At 39.2% G+C, this 18,276-nt stretch overlaps 1 protein-coding gene across 1 annotated transcript in view; it reads left to right on the top strand.

Moving 5' to 3' along the window:
• The window catches only part of WWOX (WW domain containing oxidoreductase), a 666,447-nt gene that overhangs the window by 188,600 nt on the left and 459,571 nt on the right, over positions 1 to 18,276 (top strand). The window contains exon 8 of the mRNA XM_034788089.1: positions 2,988 to 3,252. Coding sequence (XP_034643980.1) covers positions 2,988 to 3,252 — 265 coding nt within the window. The remainder of the gene's footprint in view (positions 1 to 2,987; positions 3,253 to 18,276) is intronic.

Raw genomic sequence — 18,276 nt, 5'->3', positions numbered from 1 at the left:
AAAGCACATGCTGGCTTCAGATTTAGTTCAGAATGTGCAGAGATTGCAGGATTATTAGGCCCATCTTGGCCTGCTTTAAAACATTATTGTTGATTTCTATTTCACTTTTTTGCATGGTGTGTAAGAGATTTAGCAAAGCAAGAGGAAAAATGTGCAACTACTTTTATTTATTTATTTCTGCACTGTTTTAAGAGACCCAGAATGAAGCTTATTTTTTTAATCATGTTTCCATAGAATGTAACCCTGGAGACCCGGTAGAGAGAGACCAGCCAAGGGTCAGACTGAAATCTTTATCACTTCCAAACAGAGGGGCTTATGGTATAAATGACACACTGAAGATAGATTTACTTTTACCATTTTAAATTTATGACGGCTGAAATGAAAGGAAGCAATAGAAAATGCCAGTAATAATCCTCCCTGGTGTTAAAAGACATGAAATATCTAGTAATTAGGTGGTAACAAAATCTGGACATCCTTATCTTTGCAAATCACACCAGGTTTGTGAAAGCAAGTTGCAGAGTCCTGTTAGGAGTGAGGGAGGCTACTGTGGGGCAGGCAAGATAGCTCTAGAAATAAATCTGCCAACTCCAATCACTTGCCAGATGTGGAGGGCACAATGGGATATGTATAAATGAGCTGTTATTTAATGGCAGATTATGTTGAATTGTCAGCTGCTTGTTTCCCTTTGTAAGCTTGTATCTCAAATAGTATTTTAAATGACATCTTTGGTTTTTTTTCCCCCTTAAGTGCTGTGTGGAACTAGAGCTCATATCTTTACACAGATTTATCTTTGTTTTGAAAAATAAGATTATTTTAAAGTGCTCGTTGCTAACTGAATGAGATAAGCCAAGTTTTATGGAAACCTAACAAAAAATAAGTCACTGTGCATGTCAGAATATAATTACTAATCCAGCCTATTGCTTTTCTGTTTTAGGGGTTCATTTCTTGTGTCTTAGATCATATTTAAACATTTAAAATAATTGTTAAATGGCTGTTTTTTGTAGTGTTCAGTGACAATAAGCTGATGCAGAGACCTAGTTTAGAGAGCAGGTCTTAATACTAGTAGTACTTTCCAACTTACTTGAGAACTCTGAGCCTTAAACCGTATTGTAAAACAGAAGTGTTGGTATCTAATTACTTCCATAAACCTTGGCTGAATCTTTTTGTTGGAATCAAGACTCCCTGTTAGGGGGAAAATAAAGTCCTATGTTTGCAGAAATTATTATGCTAGACTGTTCTGAGGCAAAACATTTATTTGCCTCTCTGGTCCTTTGCTCAATTTTATTTACTTATCTGGATTCGGTGCAAATGAATTGAGTTAAAAGTCATTTTATAAGTAGTTTAAGTACATCATACGAAAATAAGAATAAGAATAATAAGTAAATTGACTTTCCTCCTATCTTTATTTCTGTATAGTTAATTTGATTGTCCAACATAGTGAATGGCGCTGCCGACGTAAGACTGACTCACAGGATTGGGCTGAAAATGTGTTGTTACATTCCTATTGTGTTAATGATAGACACAAAACACTGTATTTGTATAGTATACTTTGGTGTTTTAGACAGCTACTAAGGGCTTGATTCGCAAAGTCTGCCACCCTTATTCATGTTGAGTAATAATTTACTCCTGGATTAGTCCCGTTGATTTCAGAGTTGTGCCCTAAATAAATGTGAAAATTACGAAAGAGGCATTTTATTACCCGAGATCAAATGAGGGACTGATTCTGAAAGGGACAAGGCATTGTCAGCTCCTATTGACTTTGGAAGCTTGTAGGCTTTTTATCTATGTATTTTACTGTTTTTGTCCTGACATAAGTTTAAGAAACCCCAACAAACACAAACCAACCAGTCAATTGCTTAATTTGGAGTATATAATGCAAAATCAGGAAAGGCATTTTAAAATATTTTTTTATAATGTACACCACAATTCTGTTTGTCCCTCATTTCCCCAGCTGATTCTGAAAGCTCTACATATTGAAGTGAGTTTGCTAAACACCCCCCCCCCCCCCCCCCGCCCCCTTAAAGTAGCACTCTTGTTTGGAACATTGTTTTGCAACTATCAGTGATATTTATTTCTCAGCACTAATGCAAACTGGTAATTTAATAAACCAAAAATGTAAGGATGGATAGAGAACTATCTAGAAAATAACTTTTTTTCATGCAAGTGTCTTTAGTACATTCACTACTTTGTTATTATTAAAAAAAGAAAGAAAGAAACAAACAGCTGGTGTTTAATGACTCTGTCAGACCCAATTAAAAAACATCAACTAGTTACTTTGATTTGTGTTCAGTCATGTCATGGGTATACTTAAAAACATTATAGTCTGCCAGAACTCATTTTGGCTTTGTTTACATTTATCTTTTAAACATATAAGACTATTGATGGCAAGTTACCAAGGTTATAACCACTTTATAATCATCAATTTTTAATCTAAAAAGAGTCTAAGAGGCAGCAAGAGTCATCTGTAGTTACTTGGACACTTAAACTAAAATATGCAGTACTTGAGCATTAGATTAAAATAATCTGGGAAAAAATGGTTAAGAATGAATACTGTATTACTCTGCTTTGAAAAGCAGAAATCTTTTATTCTAAATGATTTAAATGTATGTTAATCATGTGAGTCTTCAAAAACAAAACTAAAATGCTGATTTTGTTCCTGTTGCAAAAGAATGTAGTTCATATAATATACAGAAACTATGGCTTTTAAATAACTTTTCGGTTAGCATGGATTTAACGGGCTATCTTTTGCTTCTGATGTGAATTTATTTAATACTTTTACTCCCATATAACATGAAGTTATTTTTGAGGACCACAAGCAATTTCTATTAGATTTTAAGAAACTGCTAAGCAAATTGTGTGTTGATTGCAGTCCAAATTCTGCTGTCATTTGCAACAGCACAACCTTTGTGACTTCCAAGAAGTAGTGCGGTTTTAAATGAGAGCAGAATTTGGCCCAGAATGTCTAAAGCACGTGTACTGTTTTTTAGATTTTCAGAAATTAAAGATTCCTCAGGAAAGCTTGACTTCAGCCTGCTTTCTCCATCTAAGAAAGAGTTCTGGGCTATGGTGGCCTACAACCGTTCCAAGCTTTGCAATATATTGTTCTCCAATGAGCTAAACCGCCACCTTTCTCCCCATGGGGTGACTTCTAATGCAGTGCATCCTGGAAATATGATCTACTCATCCATTCATCGCAACTGGTGGGTGTATACCCTGCTGTTTACCTTGGCTCGGCCTTTCACCAAATCCATGGTAAGTGAATGCCTTGCAGCATTTTACACATCTTCAGTTTTTAAATCATGGGAGTGGAGTTATAAAAATCCAGATGTACATATTTGCTTTAACCTTTTGCCTCTTATAAATGCAAGCACGGTTTTAATGGTGATCATGCTGTCAAACCTGTGAGCTGTAGTAAAGGGTCCTAAAACCATTTCAGATGAACTTTCTATGTATTACTTTAGATTGACAATGTTGGAATGCCTGATTTCCGTTGCCCTGTTAATGGGTAGCTGCACATATTAGGGGTGGAATGCTGTGGGGTTAGTGATGTGCTTCAACACACATTTAAAGAATTTAAAAAGTTGTTCTGAATTTTCAATTAAGTGCATGCTCAGGTACATTTGGTATGTAAATAGATGAATATGGAGGTGCTGTGATTAGAGAACCTTGCTAATGACATCATTGATGGCTGAGGGAAAGCACTTTTAGTGTAAACCCTTCTTTTTCAGAGGCTTATAGCTTCCTGGTGAATATCATCTTCCTTATCCTTATTCTTAATCCAAAGGCAGTGGTTTCCTTGGTGTTGTTTTTTTTTTTTTTTTTTTAAACCAGGAGTGTGTGAGGAGGTGTGGGAGTGTGTGTGTGTGTGTGTGTGTGTGTGTGTGTGTGTGTGTGTGCTGGTGGTTGTTTGGTACGTTGACTTATATATTCTGGTTTGTATACAAATTACACTATTATGTTTATAAAAATATTATATCAGTGATTTAGCCTAAACTAGCCTATACCATAATCCTGTTCACTTATACTAAATATAACCCTAACCCATAACACCTTGCACTTGCTGAAGTAAGCATTTGGCACAAGCAGATAGGAAACCTGTCAAAATCAAGATATATTCATTCTATGTCTTAGTACAAGCTAAGAAGTACCTTAACGGATCAGTACCTGGAATTCTAGTATCCAAAACAAAGATAAGGAAGAAACAGAACAACTAGTTAGGGAACTGGAATATACCAATGGGTTGGTTTTCAGTTCGTGTAAAGAAATGTGTAACTTGTAAAATCATATAGATAATACCAGCTGAAATGTGTAACTTGGGGAGCACACTTGCATAAGGTGAATGTATTGTCACTGCATGGGACTGCTCTTTGAAGACGTATATCATATAGCATCTTTTTCCTGTACCATATTAATAAACCTGTCAGACATTGGTTATTTGGTCTCTTCAGTGTATTTCATAATGAACCAAAGTGTGGTCAAGAAATTTACTATACAGTTCATCAACAGGTAGAAGCCATTTTTTAACTATCTGAGCCAGGGCCGGCTCCAGCTTTTTTGCTGCCCCAAGCGGCGAAGCAGGAAAAAAAAAAAAGATAAAACCGCGATCGGCAGCACTTCGGCGGCAGTTCTACCGTGCCGCTTCATTCTTCTGCGGCAATTTGGCAGCGGGTCCTTCACTCCGAGAGGGACTGAGGGACCTGCCGCCTAATTGCCGCCGAAGACCCAAACATGCCACCCCTTTCCATTTGCCGCCCCAAGCACCTGCTTCCTTCGCTGGTGCCTGGAACCGGCTCTGATCTGAGCATGGAAAATATACTGACTGTTAAGACATTTTCAGACACTTCTTTTTGTGTTGGGATAACCTCCAAACTTGCCTGAATTTAAAACATACCACTCAATAGATAGAAGCCCCTTGGATTCATCTGAAGAAATTTGTTGAGAGATAAAGTTGTAAGTACCCAATGCATGAGGTGTGTCCAGGGGTTTGCCATTTGAGGAGCTAGATAGTCAATATAGTAATCTCAGGTTCCTCCCGTCCCCAAAAGTCACCAATGTATCATTTTAGAGAACAGTTTCTGCAGCCTTTGTACATATTTCCAGACAAACTGTATTACAAATGGATTAATAATTACAATATTTCAGTAAAAAGCAACAGAGGGTCTTGTGGCACCTTTAAGACTAACAGAAGTATTGGGAGCATAAGCTTTCGTGGGCAAGAACCTCACTTCTTCAGATGCAAGAAGTGAGGTTCTTACCTACGAAAGCTTATGCTCCCAATATTTCTGTTAGTCTTAAAGGTGCTACAGGACCCTCTGTTGCTTTTTACAGATTCAGACTAACACGGCTACCCCTCCAATATTTCAGTAGTCCACCATAGAATGATGAGTTAGCTAACAGAACTTCATGGCTTGAAAGGATTATAAATAATGCATTAAAAATGTGTCTACCTACTGTTTGATTCCCTACAATGGGCCCTTTCCAATGCCCACTGAGGTCTATGGGAGTCTTGCCATTGACTCTAGTGAACATTGGATTGGGTCCGTTATGCAAAGAAGTATAACTAGGCCTTTCGTGCCTACCACTAACATTCTTCTTTATTAAGAGATTGCAGTGCCGTCAAATGGGCTTTGCTGAGAATTGCCTGCTTTTGAACCTTATTGACTGTGTCTCATCACTTACTCACTGAGAGGGAATGATATTCCCAAAGGAAAAAAAAATGGCTCCATCTTGTTTGAGACCAAGCATCTGGGATGTGGAAAGAAGGTATCTATACCCATACTGAGTCGAGCCTATCTTAGTAGTTGTTCAGCCCCATCTTGGGCGCTCTCACAATGGACACAGTGATGGATGCCAGTGGTTCTGAGGTTGCATAACTCATTGTCTCTCTGAGCCAGTGCAACAGAGAAAATCAATTATTTTAATTTGAAAAGAAGCAGGGAAGCAGAGGACAGGAGTCGGGTATCATCCCTGAGTAGCTCCATCAATAACATTGCCCCCCATAGCTTGTCAGATTAATGGCTGAGTCACATGCTGAATTCATGTAATTATGTACAAGAAAGGGTCCTGACTGCATGTTCACTTAGTCCAGTTTTACAGTGGTGTAGTTCCATTGTCTTAAATGGAATTCATCCTAATTTACATAGGTGCAAGTAAGTGGAGAATCAGGCCCAAAGTGTATAAAAGCATTTTCTCTACAAGTGGCCTGGAGGCCAAAATTCCAGAGTTATCTCCAACAGTAGGGCCAGGTTCTGAGTGATGCCCGAACCCAGCCTTCATGTGGGAGAACAGAGTTGAACATACAGTTTGCCATGCTAACAGTTACACAGGCAATCTGAATAGTCTTACAGTTCTGTGTGTAGGTTGCAGAATTTGTATGTGCAAAACACGTGTTCCAGTGGGGTTGGTGCATGAACTCTATCAGCTGTTGAGGCAGGTTTTAGAATCCTTCAGCCACACATGCAGTAGTCAGTATATCAAAATTATGTATGTACACATGAGCTTGTTGTACAAAATCCAGCCCCTGGAGCATCTGCTTAGATAGGGTAAATGTCCTCCTTATCCTCAAGCGTTACACTATGGTTGTTGTGCCAGGGAGCGGTATCAGTTTACAGTAAAAAAAAAAAGATGCAGCTCCTGGGACCTATTATAACTATAACATAGTTTTATTTACTTTGGTGCATCTTCTTTGATGAGTGCTTTGTATTTGTGTTTTGTTTGTGTGGCTCAGATAAACTTATCCTTTTCCATTTTAAAATTTAAAATGCTAATTAGGTCATTTTGGTGGTTCTTTATCATTGTATCACCTCTTTTGATGATAGGCTCATATGATGGTATCTGTGTTTATGGCTGGTTTGTAAAAGAGAGTGAGAGATCAGCATTGACTAGACAACCATCCCTAAACCAAGCCGTATTTCTTCAGTCAGTTCTTTGTGTGTGTTTCTTTTACTCAATTGAGGCAGTACAGGTGCTATTGTGATAGTCCTGGGTGAAGGCAGATCTCATTATTACAGCTCATAGTGTCAAATCCTGCCCTAAACCTCATGGGTGCTAACACTGGCAAGGTTGGGATCTGAACCTGGGGACCCACAGAAAATGTGTATCCCTTTCATAGTGTGCAGCCCAGCTATGCTGTATTCCTAGCTCAGATATGGACAGGGATTTTTTGTTGTAGAAATGAAATGTTGCCCCTAAGTGCTCTACTCCTTACTCACATTGAGAGTTTGTATTAGGACCTCACAGCTTACTCCTCCTGTCACTAAGCTGGAGTAGGCTTTTTGGAGCAGCTCCATTTTCGGCTGGGTACTGGATTTGTCTGAGTTTGAGGCTGCAGTTACTATGGGCACAGACCATATGTTCATAGTTTGTTGCATATGTGTAACACCTGAAGTGGTTAGCACAGTGAGGTCCTGATCCTGACAGGGGCCATTTGGTGCTATTACAATAGAAATAGTCAAAAATAATCAAGCTTTTCATTTTATCTCACAAAACAAGGTTTAGTAGAGAAGCACTGAGAATGGTGGGTAACATATGGTAGGATTCAAAGGCTCAACTTTTTGGAAAGCTAGTCTTTAAATTTTCACTTCTAGTGTATCCACAATAATTTGCTAAACTGGTTACTGCTAATTACTGAGAGTTTTTCATTTTCATTTTTGTCACATTTATTTTTTGTGATAATGTCTTAATGACATTTTTAAATTGTCTACTTAAATTACACTTCTTATAAATTATACCAGCTGGTCAAATGTTTCATTTTGATTCCAAATAGAGGGCAAAGGTCTATCTTGTGTGATTTAAAAAAATGCCTTTTTTTAGTGGTTAAGTTCCTAAAGGTGGTGTTGCTTCAATCTGAATGTGAGAGTGTATGTTTCCTTCAGAGATGAATGTTGCCGCATACTGTATATCTCCACTCTTGGGAGAGGTCATGCGGCCTTTTGCATGTGGCAATGAGAATACTCTGCATGACAATTTAGTACAAGGAAACATTGACTGTCGGCCTCTAGTTTTATCTGATTCCCTGAAGCATTGAAGAGAAGTGTTTTAATATAAACCTTTTTTTATTTGCTGTTACTTGCTGTGACTGTAGTGACTTTAGTTACAGTAATTAGGGCACTCTTCATGGAGTCAGGCTATTTTAAGTGCCTGTTTTAAGGAATAGTGTTACAGATGTCTAACTATACTACTGGATACTCTTAAGTTCCTTAAACTTAATCTCTCTTTGAAATCTTAGGCTTTTGCACATATACCGTTTTAATTATTGCTGTAAATGGATTATCATACTGAAGGTAACGCAACTCCACCCCAGCCAAGCCTCTTTTATGGCTGCCTACAGTGGAGTAATGTGTGATATAGTGTATCAGTGCTGGTCATAGTGATTCACAGGAAGTTTGCAGGTGTTCTGCCGCTGAAACTTGTTAACATGGTGATTCCAACAGATATTTATACTGTTTAGACTGGTGAAAATTGAACTTGGATTCTCGCGCGCCCCCCCCCCCCTTACTTTTCCCAAACCAAAACGTATTGAAAATAGTTAAAAACGGATGTACAGTCTTCTTTTTTTTTTTGTGGCAGATAGTAATAGCAGCAGCAGCTCTGTCCTGTTTTGTTTATTTACTGCTTCTGTTACGGTAGCGAGCAGAAGCCATTATCAGGATCAGGTCCCTATTTTACTTGACATTATACAATCATATAGTAAAAAGTAGGCCTTGCCTTGGAGAGCTTACAGTCTACTTAAAAAGACAAACTGCAACAAGTGGATGTTACGAACAAATGGAAGGAGGGAGGAAACAAATTGGAGGAGGGATTCTGAAGGGAACACTGGTAGGAAATGCATGGTTGCATAGACTAGGTATGTGCCCAGCTGGTTTGATCTATGTTTTTAAAAAATAAGTTATAAAATAAACATATACACAAGGTTATTAAGTTGACTTTTTAAAATGACATGGCTAAATAGTCTCTCATGTTTTTAATTAATGTAAATCTGTCATTCAAAACCCCTTCTGACTTCTTGCTAGACACTTGTACAATTAAAATTCAATAAATTTATCATAAGAATTAAACTTTGATACAGAATATATTAACTAGTGTCACCACATATGATCTTGTCGGTGTACAGTGGCATATAAAAATAGAAGGAGAGTGCTATTATCACCCTCTTGCTATAGTCTTACATAGAACCAAATATTTTTGTTGGCAGGTAATAGAGAAGAAAGAATATCATGTGTTAGGGTTTCAAGAGCTTAACAGATGTTTCAGTGAACTACATTTTCAAATCCTTTTACATGAAAAAAGGAATAGAATTTGTAAAAGTTCTGAGACGATTGGGTTACGTTTCCTGTTGCAATGCAAAGCCAGCCATTGTAGTAGAGTTTTAACAGATGTGCTACTCCCTTTTTAATGGATATAAATTATAGCTAGAAAAGCACAAGATGTCAATGTCTTAACCTCAGCTAGCCATAGCAGGGTAATTCTGCCTTGAATAACCTGCCATACAGAGATTTATAGTTTCAAATTTTTTAAATTTCTAAGAGGTCGATAGATGTACAGCCTATGTTTTTTCTTGGAAAATATTAGCATTTTAGAATGGGGATTTTGCTATTAAATTATGTGCTATGGAGAAATATAAGGAGTGCATTTTAGTTACAACCACATCTCAGATCTTCTGGACATCAGAAGTGTAGTTGAGGCATCAAATGTTTTGGTTTCATGTCTTATACTACTTCAAGGATTTCATTTAAATACTAAGCGTTTAGTTTATTAGATAATTTGTGCAAAGAATTTAAAATTTCTGTTTGTGTTGCTCAGTTGGCACTCTTGCCCCAAGCTAAAAGGTCCTGGGTTCAAATGTCAGATAATGATTTAAACTTAATTCTAAAGCCAACACTGTAATGCCGTTCTAGGGATGAGAGGGTTCTGCACCCTTAGGGTATACCTACACTGGACACTACTGTAAATCCAAAGTTTGAACTCAGGCTCAAGCCTGCCCCGCCTCCTGTCTACACATAAATCAGGTTCCAAGCCTGAATCAAGCTGGGACTCAGGGTTCAAGCCCTATTGCTCTGCATGTAGATGCAGCCCCACTAGACTCGTACCATGAGGGTCTGCCAAAAAAGTATTCCACAATCCCATGGGCTGATATTTTGTCCTTTGGACAGTTAAATTTTTCCACACTGCACCATGAACTAAGGCCTAGAGCAGCCAAATTTGGAAGGGCTCTAGGAAGTCTGGGATATGGGTGTTTGGACTCGGACCCACATAATGCAGTGTAGACTCTGGAGCCCCAGGTTGGGACCCAGGGTTCAACAATTGTTAACCTGGGGTTACAAATGAGTGTAGATGCTCAGGCCCTAGGTTAACAAACCCACGGTCTGCTAACTAGAGTTCCACTAACTCTGGGTTACATTACAGTGTAGATATACCCTTAGTGATGCCATGTTTTGTCCTAAGACAAGCCAAGATCCACTTCTACATGCTGTTGATAGAAACCCCCAAAAGCTTTAATGTTTCTGTGGCTCCTTTTAAAGAATCTGGGATAATATTTATATTCTGGTCAACATTCCCTCTTAAAATAAATATATTTTATTGTTCAAAGATCTGTGTGACTGTTGTTAATTTCATGATGGCTGCCATGAATTACTGAACAATTGGGCCCAAATTCTGCCCTTAAATATGGATATAAAATCTCAAGACAAGTCCGTGCATGAGGGGGTGTTTGTCAGGCTAGTATTTGGCCACTAGTAGCTGTATAGCTCATGACTGAAAAGCACATTGTGGTGTCTTGAGTATGAAGAACAGTAGGTAATTCCTTTTGAAACAGTAGGTAATTCCATTTTGGCATCTGAAGAAGTGAGGTTCTTACCCACAAAAGCTTATGCTCCCAATACTTCTGTTAGTCTCAAAGGTGCCACAGGGCCCTCTGTTCCTTTTGAAAAGAACACTATACCTTAGTCTGACCTTAGCATTATTTCCTGCTGAGTCCTTAGTTTGAGAACATGATGTTAGAGGGGGAAGGGAGTAAAGCTGGACTGAGGACGTATGAGGGATTAGCACTGATGTAAAGTTGCAGGGTGTGTGGTTCCTTTTGAAGAGAACACATAGGAGTCTGTATTTTTTTTCAAAATTATATAAAAAGTAAACAGGAACTAAATGTTGATCTGCAGATTCCAGCTCACAAGCTGACAGGGTGGTGGTGGCTGTATCTCCACTCTCAGAATGACTTTTGTCTAGTTGTAACCCTTAGTAAATGCAAATGCATTTGTTTACCTGCCTGCATAATAGTAATAGCTACCCAGCACACAGAGTAGATGGAACCTGTAGAGCTCAAACTGTGGAGGGGAAGGAAAGAAGGCTAGGGCTGCAGAGTGTTCTGATTTGAGAGTACTGGGGTGAGGAAGGAGGCAGGGATCCATGGATCATCTCTCAAGCACAGAGACACGATTTCTCTCTCCGTTTAAAGTTTCTGGACACTACTGATAAACCAAAGTACAATTTAAGTTAAAGAAAAGCTATGTGTATCTGACTTTTATTTTTAAAATATACAGTAGAGAAACTTACTGAAAATTGGGGTTTAAACACCAATGCATTTCCTGCTGACTTCAATGGGAAAGGAGTTACTCGCTGGCCTGATTTTTATTTGTTTATTGGATAATTTATACATACTACCTGTGTGTTAGAAAGAAGATGTCATGGTCTGTGCAGTAGTCTCAAACATCTACACCAGGGGTCGGCAATGTTTGGCACGTGGCTCGCCCAGGGTAAGCACACTGGCGGGCCGGGCCAGTTTATTTACCTGCTGACATGGCAGGTTGGGCCGATCGTGGCCCCCACTGGCCGTGGTTCGCCGTGCCTGGCCAATGGGGGTGGCGGAAAGCCGCGGCCAGCACATCCCTCGCCCGCGCCGCTTCTCACCGGTAAATAAACTGGCCCGGCCCACCAGAGTGCTTACCCTGGCGAGCCACGTGCCAAACGTTGCCGACCCCTGATCTACAGCCTGTGAAAAAATAAAATTTGAAGTGGTAGTTTTAAAATAATATTTAATATGCATGCTTAATTTTTTAGTTAATCGCGTGAGTTAACTGTGATTAATCAACTGCCCTAATTAGGATATGCTCATCTGCCCATTAGGATGTGCCATTGCCACTCTATTCTCTAGTCCACAGTGAAAATCCACATATATCATACATCTTTGCAGAAGAAGATAAAACCTGAAAGAATGTAAGACATGAGAAGTACTGTGTTAGTCAAAGATGTGTCCATTCCTGCAAATAGCAGGTGCTGTGTGTATACCCACAGGACACAGTTCTAAGGGAATCTGGTACATAGACCAAAAATATGCTAAACTCAAAAGGTTACAGGAGTGTAATGGTCAATAAAGCAAAGGGAAGGGATTCTTTTGATGAAAGGTCACCTCTTAAAACCAAACTAAAAGCCAGGTGACTCCAACAATCCCAAGGCTGTCTTGGTGCTCAGCCTCCCAGATACAGCCAACTCTTTCAGACCAGAAATGTGTTAATACTCTGCACACATAAAGAGACTTAGTCACTCCCAGGTCAAGCCTGAACAGCAGGTACTGCTGTGTTTTACTGAAAAATTTGTATATGAAATATTCTGTTGTCTCCCAACCAACCAGATTGGGAAAGTCAGACCATCTCGCCCAAATTTTAAACTATTGCTGTTTTGGGGCCTCCTACAAAGATTACTTGCTATCCAGTCCACTGAAATAAAATTTATCATTTTGAGTTAACTAGTTACATCCCTCCTTCCTTTAAAAAATAGTAGAATCAATATTCTCACTGAACACAAGAATAAGAGTCTTTAATAGAAATGGTAATGGAAAGCCAAATACCAGGTTACTGAAACATCACTTATCAAAATGACACTTTCCCATATATTAAAGTTTACTTTAGCAATAGTTAGGGGCAGGACGGTCCAGTCTTGTGTAGCATCTCTTTGTATCTGCTCCATGGTTCAAAGACAGAGCCTGTCTGGTCAGACACTCGGTTATTAAACAGTTTTTGCCTAATCACATAGCTCTGATACTTTGCACTCTTTCCCTGAAGAGCCATGGCACCTCAGCTACCCTTAATGGGCAGAGAAGTGGGCAGACAAATGTATTGTGTAAACACAGGGATTCCCATCTATTTCTTTACAATATTGTCTTTGCAAGTAGATAATGTTACAGTAGTATTCTCAATGTTCTTTATGATTACTATAGAGAATACCTAATGAATACTGGGTGAAATTCTGACCTCATTAAAGTCCAGGGGAGTTTTGCCCACCCATTCTCCTCTCCCCACCATTCTGACTGGTACAAAATATGTTCTGCTCTATTAAAATTAGTTCTGTTATTTTATCACAGTGTACCACTGCCAAGGCTGTAGTTAGAAACAACTTAGCTCAGTTTTTGCTTACATGAAAAGGGAAATCATAAAATATTTCTTCTGTGTAGCTTACGTTAAATCAGGATTCATCAACAAGGGTTTCTCAGCAGGCAGTGAGACACTTATCTGGAGCATGTGAAATGCCTGAAAAAAGGTGGGAATTACAAAGCAAGGGAAAACATGCACTGCAAACCTTTTGATTTATTTATGGCATATGTGAGTTGTACAAACCAGTGAAATAAATTAAATATACATGCTTGGTTCTTCCAGTGCTTTCTAGGCAAATAAGTAGTAGATTTTGTTTATCACTAGTTTATCATGAAAATTCAGCAATGAGGTCATCCTGTATAAATAGACAGGGAACCCTGAATGCTCAGAAGTCCTTTTTGAAGATTATTATGAAGGTTATTTTTTTTCTTCAGTTATTTTTAGATGAATTAATTTGGTGCATATGAAACTGAGTGACTGTTAGCACAGGAAAGAGGCAGCCAACACATAAACTAGTGCTGGGATGCTTCCGGGTACCTTCCAAATGTGCCTCACCCCAACCATCCCACTTCTCTTGATTGAGCCTCCGTCAGATACTCCCAATCACGCTAATTTGTGTTACTTTTGTGATATGGACAAATATCCAAAAAGCACGGATTTGATCACAGAAAAAAGTCTGTACTTGTTCCTGAAACAGGATTTCAAGGAGGTCTCCTCTGAATATTTAAAACTGCATCTTTCCATTAGCTCCCCTGGATGGGTGTCTGGTAAATGCTCAAACAGAAATTATCTTGGCTGCAGTGTACCCCAGTCGAAATTATTTCTAATTATTAGTTTGGGTCCTCTGTGCAATACTTTCATACAGTCAGGATCAGCAGCCTACTGTCCTAGACTCTGTACAAAGTACAAAGTAAAAGATGGTCTCTACTAATCCATTTTATAATTTAAATAGTATCAAACATGTCTATATTACTGAGATGACCCCCATTACAAGTTTGAGTGCCTCTGCCTCACAATCTTTAATGTACGTGTTTTCACAACACCCTCGTGAGACAGGGAAGTATTGTTATCCCTGTGTTACAAATGGGGAGTCAAGTCAGAAATGAAGGGGACTTGCCCAAGGTCATGCAGGAAGTCTGTGATGGAGCAGGGAATTGAACCCAGGGCTTCCAAGTTCCAGACTAGCACTTTAAGCATCTGATCATTCTTCTTCTCAGTAACAAGACAATAATAGAGATAATATTTTCATAGAACAGATCTCTGTAATCAGAATAATAGTCAATACATTGCAGTATTATAATGCAGCATTTATAATGATCTATTACACACATTCTGAAAAGATTATCAAAACTACTCACAGGAATCAGACTTGAATTTTAGCCAATAATGAGTTGCTCAGCATCTTTTCTAAAAAGTTAAGTTTCATAACTATTTTATATGTTAATTTCACTTTTAGCCTTTCAGAGGAAGTCACAACTATTATAACATACACATAGTTGATATTATTTTAAAAACAGCAAAATAGTAAAATACATGAGAGAATTCAGTTTAACCAGACACTTTTACCTACTGAAATTACTATGCTCTGAGTGACGTGAAATATGAAAAACAAATCTTAGGTTAACATGTAAAATGGCATATTTGGTTTCCAGTTACAATTGTCTGACATGCCAAATTGTAGAAGACATGATAATATCTTAATAATGGGGATTGCACAGAAATAGCTGAAAGAAGACCATAAGGAACCTGAATTAAACTGCACTGTAATAAATTATTGTCCTTCCATAGTGTACATTGACTTCCTTTGGTTTTTAAAATTTAAAATTTAATTGACCTAGTTTAGAGTCCAAGATCTGGGGAGCATTTTTTTGTCTGTGAATGTTATCATGTAGAGCTTCTATTGATTCCCTGAAAGAAGTGACACCATACATGAATTCACTTTCTCAACTGTGCCATTTGACTATGAAGCAGTTGGAGTTTTAGATGAGAAAGTCTTTGCCGCCACAGATTTGATCTTTCTGGCCTTTAAAACCGTATTTGCATCTGCTTTTTGGCCTATGTCCTGTAATTTTGAAAGTTGCCTACCTGGTGGTATCTGGACTGCCACAGAGCCCTTTGGCATATCGAGTTGCTGATCCACAAAGAGCCATGTATTTGGACAAAGTTCACCATCTGTGTATTTGCCTTGCAAAGGCCAATAACATGCACCCCATTTTAAAAAAGCACTGTGGAGTTGCATAATAAACCATGTTTATGCTGCTTCAGTTAATGAGGTATGGCCTACAGAACTGTATACATTTATGTATTGTACAACATGGTTTAACTGCTTTTTTCCAAGATGCTCTTTATGAATGGACAGATGTGCAGGAAATCTCATTGGCCACATTTACAGTATGTTAAGTTGCATATATTTTAAAAAAATACAGCTTAGTTTTCTATATAGAATTGTAATTTAAAGACTATTTCCTAAATGGAAGGTGTTTTATTTAGTGACATTAATATTTCCCCTAGGCCTCCTTGGATACCTGAGATGCTTTACCATACTGTGGTCTTTTTATTTCTCTTTATACCATATTTGTAGAGGTGCCATACCACTTTAAACATTTCCCCAATCAGTTTCACATGATGGGTTCCCTTTAATCATTTACATTCTGAGAAAGTCAAATATTCCTTAAGAAGCCAGAGTAATCTAACAGAAAGTATAGTGTTTGTGCAGCTGGATATCTTATTTATTTGAAGTTCTGAGAGAAATCTCTTCTGACTTTAGAAAAAAAGCAGGAAGGGTAAACAGTAAGAGTATCCAAGTAATCTGAACTAGAAAGTTGCTTCTTTTAGAGCTAAATCATTTAAAAAAAAAAGGATATTTGCAGTATTTTCCCCCCCCCCAAATTTTGTTGCAGTATATCAAATGCAGAGGGGTATAAAATGTTTTCTTAGTATTCTTACTATATATATATATAAAAAATTAAAAACCTGGGAACATTTTTATTTTATTTTAATATTCATGCATAGGTGAATGCAATACATCTATTTTTCTGAAAAAGTTATTTATTAGTTTGTTTGTTTTTTTTTGCATATGACATGTAATTTATTGTCATGTTGGCTTTCCCTTGACATGATAACCACATAACTAAATTAACATTCCTGAAAACTTTTTTTGGAAGACGGTGATTAAAAGAATGTAAGTGTGTGTGTGTGTGTGTGTGTGTGTGTGTTTATTTTTTTATATATATAGGTCTTTGGAAGTTGTCAGATATCAAGTTGTGATTTCATAGTGTTTTCCTCTCTTGTTGTCTCCTCCTTCCCAGAGTTATGCAATTGGTGGTATCTCTCTTCTGGATAAAAACGTGAGGGAATGTGCCAGTTTTTCTTTACTGATGTCAGTGTTCCTTGCATGTGTGGTAATTTTGCTGTCTTCTAAAGTGTAATCAGATGCTTGCTACTCACTGTTCATTGGCACCTCCTTGTGGCTCACCTGGAGAATTAGCTCACTGCTGTCGATGCACCATCTGGTGGTTGCCCAGCCCTTTGCCTCAAGTCACTCATTTTGTGGCCCCTTTCTCACTGGTCAGGAGCTGTAGGACCTCTCCTTCAGGGTAATCCTCTAGCCAAGTCACAATCGTCCTCCCCTTCCAGGGTCTCGCCAGAGTCTCTCGCTACACAGTCTCAGGCAGTCTCCATATACATGGTGCCACCCACAGTGGCTTGTCTCATCCTCCATGCTGGGTTCCAACCCAGGGCCCTCGAACCAGCAGTTCAGATCTATTCTCTCTTACTGCTACTTCCCTGGACTCACTCCCACTTCCTACACTCCTATTACAGGCTCCTCCTCTCCCCACTTGTATCAGGGACTGTGACTTCCTCACTGCAGCCCGTCTGTGGCCAGCTCCCAGGCTTTAGAGAAGCTACACCTTTTTCTGCCCGATGAGCTTCATCCCCAGTTAAGCTTCATTGCATCCTAGCGCTGCTGAGGCAGCCTATGGCTAATTGGCCTCTCTTGCCTGTTTTAATCCTGCGTGGCTAGTGTGGGGCGAATGCCCCATCACATAAAGACAAGGCTCCAAAAGATTATGTTCTTTTGCTAGCCTGGAGAGTGAGCTAGATTTCCACATAGAGGGAAATGGCCCTGTGAAAAGAACCTAATTAGGAGATCTGGTTTGTTTTCCCTCTGGATATTTTGTAATTTGGTAATCCTCTTGGCCTGAGTTTTTCATTCTGTCAGGGAGTGAGTGGCTGTGAGGTTTACTTAATGGCTCAAATCCTATGGTATTCTGGCCCACTCTAACCCTGGGACCTACCACTCTGCTCCAGCTTCCTCCTAGCTTCTACTGTCCCTGTCTCCCCCTCCAAAGTCTGTGGTTGTCTCTCCCAGAACAGTAAATGAAGCCTAAATGATCTTTTCTTTACTTTTCTTTTCATTTTAACATTAGCATCTGTGTCAGCAATGACGTGTCCTCCACCCTTTCTGTTCCTGACCTGCTCCCTTAACCAGCACAGATTCCCATTCATTCAGAGGTCTTTCTCTCCCTGTATGCAGGATAGACAATCAGTCCCCCTCAAACTGGAAATAACTATCTTGTCTTTTGTCAGATATGAGAGACTTGTAATTTATTGTAGTATCTTTATCTCTAAAATATAAGAATATCCTTTTTGACATTGTTTAACACAGGGGTCGGCAACGTTCGGCACAAGGCTCACCAGGGTAAGCACCCTAGCGGGCCGGGCCAGTTTATTTACCTGCTGCCGCGGCAGGTTCGGCTGATCGCGGCCCCCACTCACTGCGGTTCACCGTCCCGGGCCAATGGGGGCGGCGGGAAGCCGCGGCCAGCACATCCCTCGGCCCGTGCCGCTTCCTGCCGCCCCCATTGGACCGGGACGTCGAACCGCGGTGAGTGGGGGCCGCAATAGACTG

The sequence above is a fragment of the Trachemys scripta genome, chromosome 13 (genome assembly GCF_013100865.1).
Source record: "Trachemys scripta elegans isolate TJP31775 chromosome 13, CAS_Tse_1.0, whole genome shotgun sequence".
Classification (NCBI taxonomy): domain Eukaryota; kingdom Metazoa; phylum Chordata; order Testudines; family Emydidae; genus Trachemys; species Trachemys scripta.
Note: the sequence above shows the minus strand (reverse complement) of the source record. Positions and strands in the feature narration are given on the sequence as shown.